Here is a 12,751-nt window from a genome sequence, read left to right as displayed (position 1 = left end):
CAGAAGGCTCTCAGTCACTGAGATTGGAGGGGTCGACGTCAACCACGACTCGTTGGAAGCAGCGCAAATCCAATGACAGACATGTGCGCAAGCAGTATCACTCGTGCACACAAACGACCCCAGAATGGGCAGCAGCTCTTAACTTGGGGAAAAACGCAGGATAAAGAGCTAAACAAAATACATCTATGTATTAAAATTATAGAACTATAAAAGTAAGATCAATCAAAGACATGAACTAAAACCTAAAAGGCAGTGGAATATTGCTACCTAATTGGATCAAGAAAATGACTCAAAACACTACAGAAATACATACTAAATTGGAACTTCCATTTTTACGGGAGATAGTGCAGTATCAACTGCTGCAGAATGAAGCCAATTCTTTGCACAGATAAGGGCCTCCACTGTCTCGGGTCGTAGTGAACATCGGTAACTGTCCATCTCCTTGCGTCTGGTATCAAATACAGAAGCACTAGGAACGGTGCAAACTGGTATCGACAAGACATCGCAAGCCATCCTTGACAGAGTCGGGTACTTCACTTTATTTAGTTTCCACCAGCCTATCACATCAAATTCATGGACACGGGGTAACAGGGACTCCTCCAGATATTGATCCAATTCCGATCTCGACTGCTGGCTTGCAGACTCCATGATATACACGTCAAAATCTGCAAGTCCTAGGCCATTGCTTGAGAGTCCAATTCCCTGATGATCCTCCGACTCGATAGTCATCCCATTTGCTTCTTCAGCATAAGTGAGAGTTAGAGGCAGCGGAAGAGCTACATATTCAAGGAAGAGCTCATGGATTCCCTCATTGACGATTTTCACATATGAGGCAGCCTCTTCACCATATATTTTGGAAAAACTAAATTCAACAAGCTTCATTTTAAATCGTGGATCCATAACTACCGCCACTGCTAAGACAAAGCAGCAACTCCTCCAGTATTTATCAAAGTTCTCCTGCATTAACTTGGTCAGACTGCTGATCACAGGGTCATCACTTGCCCCTGCACGTGCCAATTCCAACTGAATCTTCCACGCTTCATGGAAGAATGTGTTTGTTGTAGGCATAGTTGGAGTTGTCAGGAGATTGGCTGTGTCAAAGAGGGGTTTCAAGTAAGTACATAGAGTCTCAATCTGCTTCCAGTCTTCCATTGATAAGGCATCCTTGTAATCCGGATCAGAAGTGTCCAAACAAGAGAAGACTTCCTTTAACTCCAATGCAGCCAGCAACATTTCGTAAGTTGTGTTCCACTGAGTTTGGTCATCAATATCAAGGCTCTTTGCACTTGGCACTTGAAGTTGCTGTTTCAGCTCAAGAAACTTCTCCTCACGTGAATCTGAAGTTTTCACATACTTGACACTATCTCTGACTTTATTCACAATCTCCTGCACAGAAGTTAACGCATCTAGGACTATGCTGCTTAGAGATCGAGCAAGGCAATTTCCGACCAACAATTGACCATTAAGAACGAGGGGGTTCTTAACAGAGAGCAGAGCTCTAAGATTATCAACTGCAGCATCATTCAGCGATTGATTGATGGCAACGGAAAATAACCTGCCATCCATACTCCAATCAGAAAGGCACGCAGCAACAGAATGACTGAAACAAGTGTCTGAATCAGGATATGGTTCCATTATGACATTGAGGAGTTTATGGTGCATTTTCCAGTCACTATCGATAAACTGCCCTGTTACGAACATGTAGCCCATAGTTTGGCAAGAAGACCACAAGTCCAGTGAAAGACAGATACGCCCAGGCATCCCCTCAAACAGCTTCTGAATGTTCTGCTTTTCCCTTAGATAGGTACCCACACAATCCCCTTGTACAGTGTTGAAGCTCACCATGTCAAAACGAGGCTGAAGATTATGAACAAATGCCACAAAACCAGGGTGTTCAACAATATGAAGGGGGTAGTCATGCATAATTATCATCCTAGCAATCTCATGTCGGCACCGATCGGGATCAAATGCAAAGTAAGGTATGCTGGCTGTTCGGTAACGTCGTTTTGGTGTATCAGAATATGTGCCTGTCTTTGAAGGGGCACTACACGGGGTTAATTGATTCTTCTCCTGATTACGCATGACAACTGGGCAAGTTCCCTTGGCTATGTGACGCTTGAGATGACTTGTGCCAGCTACCTTAGAGCCTGTGCTGTATGCAAATGACTGCTTGCATTGATTACAGCAAGCCCTTCTAGTACCAGCACCAACTGTTTCAATAGTGAAATGCTCCCAAACTATGGACTTCTTTTTCCTACGTCTCATGGGTTGTGCCTCTATATTATTGACTGGTGTCTGTGTGTTGATGATTTGAGTCTCTAAATTGTCAATCTGCATATCTGAATTCATGGGTTCATCGGGTTGGGTGTCCACTGGGACAAGCTCGTTATTCATGACTTCAGTAGGATTTTCCATCTCGAGAGACGTCATTATAAAATTTCTGCAAAAATGAAAAACAAATTAATTCCTACAACAACTGAGTCACAATATGGATCAACCCTGGAGACACACATTCAATGTAAAGCCATAGACGAGTAAACAAAGGGGATGATTATCATTTGTTTGCAGACTGAAACGAGCACAGAATGCTCCACAATATTGTGTCAAATGATCATCTTATAACTTTATGTAAATAGTTGAAACACATGCTGTTTTTCTTAAATCTATTATAAGGGGGGTTTGAAAACATGAGAAGTTGTGAGCAGACATTGTAGCCAAGAAAGTGTGGTCATCTTTGAAATTCACCTCCGGCTCCACAATAGTGTTAATACATTCATTTGCACAAACCAGACAAATATAAAAGCCCCGACATAGACCAGGTGCATACACTGCCAACAGAATACCGAACCCCTTGGACGTTATATGGAAAATTCCAAGCTCTATTGCACAGCTGGGAAAGTAACTTTCATTTAGTGGATTTAAAATCAGATTTTTAGTAAATTTTAATAAAAGTTGGTGAAAAGTGTGGTTGGAAAGTTATAGGACCCATGAAATATATGGTTAAAATTAATTATTCACTTGACTTAGATTAAAATTTGAATTTTAATCACTACCAAACAGGGATTAAATAAAATTGTCCAAGTCTTTCTTAAACGAATAAAATTCTAATCCAAATTGCAGAAGGAAAAAAAAGAAAAAAAACCAATTTTTTACGGACCTTACAATCATACTCAACAAATTATTAATTTCTCTAAATTATTTCATTACAACAGCAAAAGTAAAGGAGGGACGTGTTAAGTTGGTCTACATCTTAGAATTCTATTATGCAATTAGCTCGAGGTGAGCAAAACCAAATGACAAAAAAGAATAGATCCAACATGATACAATATAGTGCAACTCAGTATCAGAAACAAGGTTCAGTATCCAGCCCCGTGCAAAACTAGAAGTTATATATGGGCGACTGGGTGAGTAGTAGGGTATAGGGTATCTAAAAGGCTACACGGGCCTTAACCATGGCCCACAAAAGTATTTTTAAACGCACGTCATTAATGACTGGGACAAAGAACAAGGGCTTACTGTAACAAAAGTCAAACACAACAACTAGAAAAAAACAGATCTAGAGTTTCATCAATCATGGGCTTAAAAAAATCAAACAAAGCCCAATAAATATTTGAACCCCAAAATTCGAATATCAGAACGTACAAAGACGAATCTATTACTCATTGCAAAAATATCAATAACAACCCAAAAATTCACGGTAAAAAGCATCTGAACACACCGTAAATCAGCTGCAGAACAGTACGACAACTGAAAAAATGCTTCGAAAGAAATCCAAATCCATCACAGTAAACAATTCAGAATAATAAAAAAAATAAAAATAGAACCATAACTTCATCAACTAAAACAAGAAAAAAAATCATCAAATTTTGGATCGAAATCGAGAAACACAAGGTCCACGCCGTTGGAATACATTCACATTCAGATCTAGACATTCGCACCTTAAAAAACAGATATAAGAGAAACGAAGGTGATAAACGAACCTCGGTTGCTAAATCTCGATCAATTTCTTCAGCTCTCCGAGAGAGCCAAATCTAGGGTTTCAGAAGAGGAGAGAGAAAGTCGACGGAGGAGAGGAGAGGAGAGGAGAGAGAAAGAGAGAATTGGGCTTGAGCCAATTAAATTGGACCTATACTTTTTTAAGGTTGTTGAAGTGATAAGGTTTATTGGGGTGGGGAATCGATAAAAAAAACGTAACCAAATTAAATTGAATTGGATATGGACTTTATAGGTCCAACAAAACGTTTAAATGTGCGAGAATTTTGTGTATATTGGTGTTTCTATAGTCCTATATTTTCAAGGTTGGACGGACCACAGCCCACCTTTAGGGCTTAGGGTTAGGATATGATAGGGACGCTATAGCCCACTGGAAAATAACAACTTGGGACTACATCTACACAATTGTCCCATTTCAATTGAGAATTTTGCACTTGCGGTCCCTAAGCCATGCCTCTTGACTCTTGAGCACTTCGGTCCCCATCATATTTTCTAGGTATTCACACCTTTGAATTATTACTTTTTGTGCAAGTTGGTTCAAATTGATTTTAAAAAATAAAAAATAAAATTATGTTAATGTAACTTGCATGTGGCCTCCTTTTTAAAGATGTTTGGTATGCTTAAGAGTATCAGAAAATCTCGAGAAAAGATGCTTAGTTAAAACTCTTGAAAATATTGTGTATTAGTTGTCATCTCGCCACATTTATCTTTTGGATAATAGTTAAGTCAAAAATCTAATCATAGATTAATTACCAATAATCCTTTCAAATGTGGTTAAACTACATTTTTCAACGATTTTGTTCTCGTCTTAATATATTTTTATTAATTATTTTTTCTGTTTCTCTCTAGTTTGGCTTTCTTCGATAACGATGGAGTATTGAGGGATTGGAAGTACGATAGGAAGATCAATTTCTTTTTATTTTTCTTTTTTCTCGTCTTTTTACGTTTCTATTTTATTTAGTTCTAGTCGATGCCATCGTGTGTTGTACGATTATTGTATTTAATGTGTTTTTATTAGTGTGATGTAGAGATTTTAGTTTTCTTGGCATAATCCTAACATACTTACCAATAATCCTTTCAAATGTGGTTAAACTACATTTTTCAACGATTTTGTTCTCGTCTTAATATATTTTTATTAATTATTTTTTTCTGTTTCTCTCTAGTTTGGCTTTCTTCGATAACGATGGAGTATTGAGGGATTGGAAGTACGATAGGAAGATCAATTTCTTTTTATTTTTCTTTTTTCTCGTCTTTTTACGTTTCTATTTTATTTAGTTCTAGTCGATGCCATCGTGTGTTGTACGATTATTGTATTTAATGTGTTTTTATTAGTGTGATGTAGAGATTTTAGTTTTCTTGGCATAATCCTAACATACTTTTGAAGTTTGAATTAAATTTTTTGGCATGAATCTTCTCTAACAGTTAGTGAAAATTAGATTTAAAATTGTGGGAATATAAGTAAAAGATAATTTATAATTTTGTTATAGTAAAGATGGAATCTTAAGATTATTTAGAAAGCAAATGATATGAAGAGATTACACTAATAATTTGAATTTCGATAGATACCAAATGAAAGTGTATATTTGGAAGTGTATGGAGATGGTTTCTTGGAAGTGGAAGAGAGAAACAGTGGACATGGTCCATGGTATACAAATGGTCAAAGAAAATAATAATTTGGACGACAAAATGTTGCAGAGCACAGCAAAAGAAAACAAAAAGCAATGAATCTTACAGGCAAATAATAAATGCCAAAAAAGAAAGAATCTTGCTTCAAGAATGCCAAATACAATTAATGTTAGTAACTATTTCACCAACCTACTTCATTTCTTCACCTCAAATTCATAACTCATTCATTTTTCATCTGCATCTTCAATTTATTTGTCTCAAACTAATTACAGTCTATTTCAAACGAATTAAGTAACAAATTCTAAGGTAAGTTGATTTTTATGAATAATGTTTATTTATATGAATAACTTACTATTTTTAATATGTTGGTATTTGTGGAAGAAATATGAAATTTGTGGCGAAAATGAAGTTGGTGTTGTAGGAAGCAAGTGGCTTCGTGCGGGGAATCTGCCTGCGGTGCGGGGACTCCACACATCTTCGTGTGGAGTCCCCGCTTTGTGCGGGGAATCTGCCTGCAGTCTCCGCACCAATTTCGTGCGGGGAGTCTGCGGGGATCGAAACTCGCTATTTTTTTTTTTGCTTCTTTTTTTAAAGTTAAATTATAATTTTTTTTTTATATAAATTGGAGACAAAATCTCAGAATTAGAAAATATATATTAAATCTGATGATTAATATGCATTGCAAGCAACCCTATCAATTTGTCCTGCACACTCAACAGTAACATCAACATGCGACTGACATTCAACATGATTATCTTCAGAATTTTTATTTAGCTTTTCAGTAACACAATTTTCATCAATAGCTACATCAATAGTTTGATCCTTCTGTAAATCAATTTGAGATTCAAGCTGATGATTATCATAATCTAAAAGAAAGAAAGAATAAGAAAACATTTTCAAAGGAAATTTTGTAAGAAAAAGATTTATAAAGCTGAAGGGTATGATAAATAGGATTAAATCTAATGTTAAATACAAACCTGTTAAACTGAAGTTTTTCACACGTCGATGAGGTTGCACTTCATAGTTCTTATTGGACTGCTTTCGTTTTCTTTCTCTTTCTAATTGAGTACGCTTATTCTTAAACCACTCACGAATGTTTTTTTCAAAAATATGATTATGTGAGGATAGGTAGGAACCTATTTGTACAATTTCTATATTGGTGGACTTTCATTTCCTCCATCAAATATGGTTAAAAGCAGCAGCGAAACCAGGATCGAAATCCAACTAGGGTGGGTTGACCGTTGACTGTTGACCATCGACGATCGGACTAGGACGGGTTTGATATGGTATTTAATGTATATAATGTTCCAACTTCCAACCCTATTCACAACTATGGGTGGTTTGATCTAGTATTTCAAGAATTGAAATTGAGCCATAAATTTCGAATCTTTTGTATTCAATCACTATAGAAAAATTGAAATCGAACGTTATGATTCCGGTTCTAGATTTCAGTTCAATTCTACAAAAATAAATATTCTTCTAAAAATTTACAATTCAATCAATAGACACTAGGCAATTGAGGGAAAGCCGGACAAAAAAACAGAACAAAACCAAAATCCAACAAAATCCTGAAAAATAAATATTCTCCTAAAAAATTCACAATTCAATCAATTCAACTTGAGTACAGTAACAAAATCAAAAATAGCCAAATCAAAATAGAACAAAACCAAAAAAAAGAACAATAAAAAAATAATAATAAAGAGGGAAAGCCAGAAAAAAAGAGTTACCACTTACTAGTCGGACTTGGCAGTCTCGGCAGGCGGCAGTAGGAGCAAGCGCTTCGGACCTTCGAGTTCGAGTTCGGCAGTTCCGGTCTGCAACGTGCCAGCGATTGCCTACCTATCTGCGGTGTGGAGAAAGAAGAAGCAAGGTTGAATCAAGGAAAAGAGTGTGGCATTTAGGGAAAAATCACAAATCAAAAGGTTTCCACCGTTTCTTCACAACAAATATTTTCCCAGAAACTAATCAGATTCTGATCCAGTTTCATGACTTGAGGATGGCACTAGATTTTTCTGAACCAAAAAATGAAAGTGAAGAAGAAGATCCCAGCCGGCAGCCACCACGAAGACGAACTCACGAACTGAAAATCTAAAATGGCAAATGGGTATTAATATGGGTAATGGGTTTGGATAAATTAATTTGACTTTTGGGCTAAATAATAAGAGGCCCAAAATTTTGTGCAAAAGCCCCCCAAACCAACAAAAAATAAATAAATCAATCAAATGGGTTTTCATCTTCTTCTTCTCCAGGCGACTCGACGTCGGCGACCACACTGGTAACACTGCCCAGCTGCTCTGCAGATTCCGGCGGAGCAAGCACGTGCGGTCGCACTCCCTCGCCGGGTGCTAGCTTCGCACCTGGTTTGAAGAATATCAAGTTGCGTAGATGTAGGTACCCAACATTGTCTTCCCATAATTAAATTACCTAACAATCCATAACTGAATTTTGTTACAATTAACATGTTGGAAACATGTAACATGCAAATTATGGAAATAAAGAAGAATGTAATAAATTAAACATAATTCATAAAAATTATCTGTGGAAGGAATTCCAGAATATTGGTGGGGGTGGGGTGTAAGAGCGATACCAAGAGACTCTTAAGTCATAAAGTCGGGTAGTAGAGATGGAATTGTCAGACAGTTGGCACAAATCACTAGAGACCCAGATAACCATAAAAAATAAAAGAGAATGAAAAAAATTAAAATTTATAATGATAAAATTAATCTACATTAACCATGACACAAAACAGTGTAGACTTTGGACTCAGTTAAATAACATTGACAGAATCTATTTCATCCTCTTCCCCTGCTTTGTGCAGAAAAATTTCAGATTTGAATTAATACATCATAAAACTTTACTAAGCAGGCTAAAAATTAAATTAACTCAGAATAATGATCTAAATAATATCAAAAACTCACTTATTTCCATACTTTACAATTTCTGCCAAGATTACTGATGCATGAGATACACAAAAGACATCAATGAAATAACAAGCTAATAAGCATTTTAATTTACATTAAACCAGGCATATACCTCTCTATTCACACAAAAACCCAAATTTGTGAATCGAATAAACAAAATTATAATTATCAGATAAAACCGAGGATATACCTCTCTATTCACTCGAAATAAAAAATTTTGCACGTAGAATCTTGAATAAACAAAATAATAATCTGAGAAAAACGGCATGCCAGGATTTACCTCTCTATTCACGAGAATTTTGCACGAAGTGATTAATCACAGAAAAAATGAGAGAAGAATTGAAGAAGAAGTGAGAGAAGAAAATGATGATGATGATGATGATGATGAAGAAAGCTTCTGTTTGCAGAAAATGGGTTTGCGTGGGGAAATGGAGAACTGAGAAGGAAATGGCTTCACCGTCCTTTTGAGTAAGAAAAAATGGGTATGGCTGATATCTACAGTGAAATCACTGTTTAGCAACAGTAGAAGTCCCGAACACTATTGCAACTACAGTGAATTTTATTCATCTTTCTATAAGTAGTTAGAAAATATAAGTTCTTTCCCTTTTATATTGTTGTTTAATTAATATGGGAATTAATGAAACTAACCATGTCAATAATGATCGTGCGTAGATCATGTGACGTTTCAACAAAAAGTTTACGCAATTAAAAAAATCTACTGTTTAGATGAACAATGTCGGCATGAGACAAAACCCCTCATATTTCAAAAGAATTGGTGTAGGGTTTTGAAGACTTTCTATGATACGACATTGAAAATTAGTAGTTCTTTATAAGTGACGTTCAATTCTTTCTTTCCTGAAATATGAGAAATACTTAGGTAGTTAAATAAAAATTAATTAAAGGGCCAAATAGTAGAAGAATTCGTGACAATTAGTATTCGAAAAATATAAGATAAATATTAGGATGATCTTGAAAGTTCAATCAATTGTTATTCATTGCAATAGTCATTAATCAAAGGATAATTATATGACCACTACAGATTTTATTTGTTACACCATAATTTTATTATTTACTTAAAATGACCTAAAGTAAAATTCTTAATTAATCACACTTTTAAATTTACATTCTAACATTAAATAATTTTAATAGACACCACAATCATTAAATTAACAAACTTGTCCACTATTTCCTTTGTAGTGTCGTGCTTATTCTTTAAATGAACATCCCTTTTAACAAGCCCTGACAAAAATAATAATAATAAAAATCTCTCTCCAGTAACATAAGTTGTGGTTGCTACTATTGCGTTCAACCAGAACCAAGCTATCAACCACTGATAACAGATGTTTTACATTCTCTCATCCTCGTTGTTCCCATGGAGCTTAGTGACATGCTCAGACTTTAACATTCCAAAATTTTTTTTACTTCTTACGTAGATCTTAAATTTTGTTAATTCAACTTTGATCATTAACAAATTAATTGGTCTGTGCATAACCTTGTCATTGCAATAAAATTCATTAATTAAAATGATAATACAATATATGTATATATTTTTCTTTTAAAAAAAGAATTATTTCCTAATTATGCATTTTTTTTCTTCTAAATATTATGTGTGTCAAATAATTTGGTACAGTAGATGTAATAATATATATATATGGGTCTCATTTTGTAGATCGTGTTAAATTACGTAAATTGGGTTCAAGAGAAATTTATTTCGAACACATTTTGCCTAGTTATTGTGGTTGAAAGGAAATTTATGTAACCATTTAATATAATAATAATTATTATTTTCCTTTGCATTGATTGGTTGGCAAATGTGTGAGATTTCACGTGGTAAAGAAATAATCAATTTTATCATTTTGTTTGTTTTGATAACTATTAGTGGTATACGTGTGTGTAAGTTATGAGAACGTGTAGTGATTTTTCTCAAATACTCAACCATTTTCTTTTACCCACCCGTCAATCACATTTATATGATACTTACACACACGGTTATTGCATACATACAAAGTTATAAACTTCATAAACTTTGCTATTCTTCAAGTCAAGGCAAGCAGGAAAATTCATTTTTCAAGTTCTTAGCAAATTCAGATTTTTAATGTAAGATACATAAATACAGTGGTTAAAATTTTTATTCTCCATGATATCTATATTATGATTTTATTTAATGCTTTAAGATTTCAAAAAATATTTTTTTATGTTAAATCCTTCGGGATAGACCTTCAAGTCCAATTATGTAAAATCCTAAGGGATGTGGGAATTCTAAAGAAATTCCTTGAACCATCTGTTATCGCGATCAATAGTTCTAAATCTAAGAATGTTCATTTATATTTATGTTATGTTGAATAGAAATTTACACGTATCTTACCAAGTATTTTGTTTAAAATACTCGCTCTTACAAAAATTTCAGATTAGAATGGGTCGTGCTAGATGCCTGGAAGATTGGACGAGTAGATGCTTATGGGTTGCCAAGCAAAAATAAAAAAAAAATATTTTAAGTATATTCATGATTAGACTTTTATTTAGCATGTTCATGTTTAGTATATGCACATTTATTTTGTAGTTCCGACATTCATGTTTGTGTATTTCATTAGAATTGTTGTTGAATGATTTTAATTAAATTTAAATGTTGGTTGGCTACTCTTTTGTATTCATAGGGTCGATTTATCAAATTTTCTTTAAAGTTCCAAAAGTACATTTTATTTTCTCAAATTTAAGAATTTTGGTAACACTTCATTTTCTTTTTAATTGGAAAAAAAATGGGGCGTTACATGCAAAATTGGCTTCTTCTGTTGTCACCACAATGCCTTCCAACAAGGGTTGGTCTATCAGTACATAAGGGTTTTCCTTCCAACAACTGATTCTATCATGTGATTTTATTCAGTTAACAGCATGCACGGATCATTCGTTCGTTCCCAAGGTAACACACTTTTGATATTTTTTAATGGGCAGTTAATTGATTTTGTACTCTCATTAATCTATAAATTGAAGCAAAGTAGGATTGCACCTTTTGCTTCAATATATAAGTCGAGATAAGACACGTTTATATGATAACGATAGCCTGCGCATGCTTCTACAGTCCCCATCCTTTTATATGGAATCCTTTCAGTAGCCAAGCTTCTCAATGGCAATTTGGAAAATGTAATAAAGTCGACTAGCATTCAAGAAGCTATATTTCTTAGCCTGATCAGAAACGAACAAGAAACATCATTACAATATATGTTAAGATTTGGGGTCCATCTTAATAAGGTCAACCTTATTAAGTGAAGAAATTCAAGATATTTATAAATTGGTATTTATTTCGGTATTAAACCAATATGGAATAACACATCCAGATGGTGACTCATTTGAGCAGATCAATCTTGAAATCCACGGGGTGGCTCTTATATTATGTTAAGATTTGGGGTCCATCTTAATAAGGTCAACCTTATTAAGTGAAGAAATTCAAGATATTTATAAATTGGTATTTATTTCGGTATTAAACCAATATGGAATAACACATCCAGATGGTGACTCATTTGAACAGATCAATCTTGAAATCCACGGGGTGGCTCTTATATTATGTTAAGATTTGGGGTCCATCTTAATAAGAACCTTATTAAGTGGAGAAGCCCAACATCTTTATAAATTGGTATTTATTTCGATATTAAACTGATGTGGAATAACGCATCATTTAACAAGATATAAGGGCTTAGCGATCCTACCATATGCAGATTTTGAACTCTACAATATAAAACTTATATCCAGGCGTCAAACTTCATTTTTCCCATATAATGACGAAAAAATTGATGATTAATGTAGAAATAAAAATAGGGGTTGTGGATAATTTTCATGCAAAATCAAGAATGAAACAATGAGCCCCATTGAATTTAAAAGGAAAATAAAATTTTTGGAAAATTTTAAAACAGTTTGCAAGATGTATTTGATTTATTGGTAGTGATATGATGATGTAGAAAGAGAACAAATGAAGAGGAAGAGGGAAGCTTTAGTATATGAATGGTAGCTATATCCATACGTGGTCAATGCTCTCTCTCTCTCTCTCAATATGGATATGCAGGGTTGGTTAAGTTGGGATGTATTTAAAGGGAGATTAACTAATTAAGTATATAATTGTTAATTATGTTGGTTTATATTAGTCAAATTGAAGTGGTATATTTATAAAAATGTATTTTAATTATGGTGTAACAAAAACAAATTGCAGTGGAAATATAACC

The 12,751-nt window shown here is 34.4% G+C and overlaps 1 protein-coding gene across 1 annotated transcript; it reads right to left on the bottom strand.

The window, feature by feature from the left end:
• Positions 1-161: 161 nt before the first annotated feature.
• Positions 162-4,169, bottom strand: LOC111402258 (zinc finger BED domain-containing protein DAYSLEEPER-like). Its single transcript, XM_023030429.1, has 2 exons — positions 3,981-4,169; positions 162-2,440 (listed from the first exon to the last, which is right to left on the bottom strand). Exon 2 carries the CDS (start codon positions 2,428-2,430, stop codon positions 313-315), a length of 2,118 nt encoding a protein of 705 aa, XP_022886197.1. The 5' UTR covers positions 2,431-2,440; positions 3,981-4,169; the 3' UTR covers positions 162-312.
• Between the last annotated feature and the right edge of the window lie 8,582 nt (positions 4,170-12,751).

Source organism: Olea europaea, chromosome 10, assembly GCF_002742605.1.
Source record: "Olea europaea var. sylvestris chromosome 10, O_europaea_v1, whole genome shotgun sequence".
In the NCBI taxonomy this organism is placed as follows: Eukaryota; Viridiplantae; Streptophyta; class Magnoliopsida; order Lamiales; family Oleaceae; genus Olea; species Olea europaea.
The sequence above is the reverse complement of the archived record's forward strand: the minus strand, read 5'-3'. Positions and strand labels throughout refer to the sequence as shown.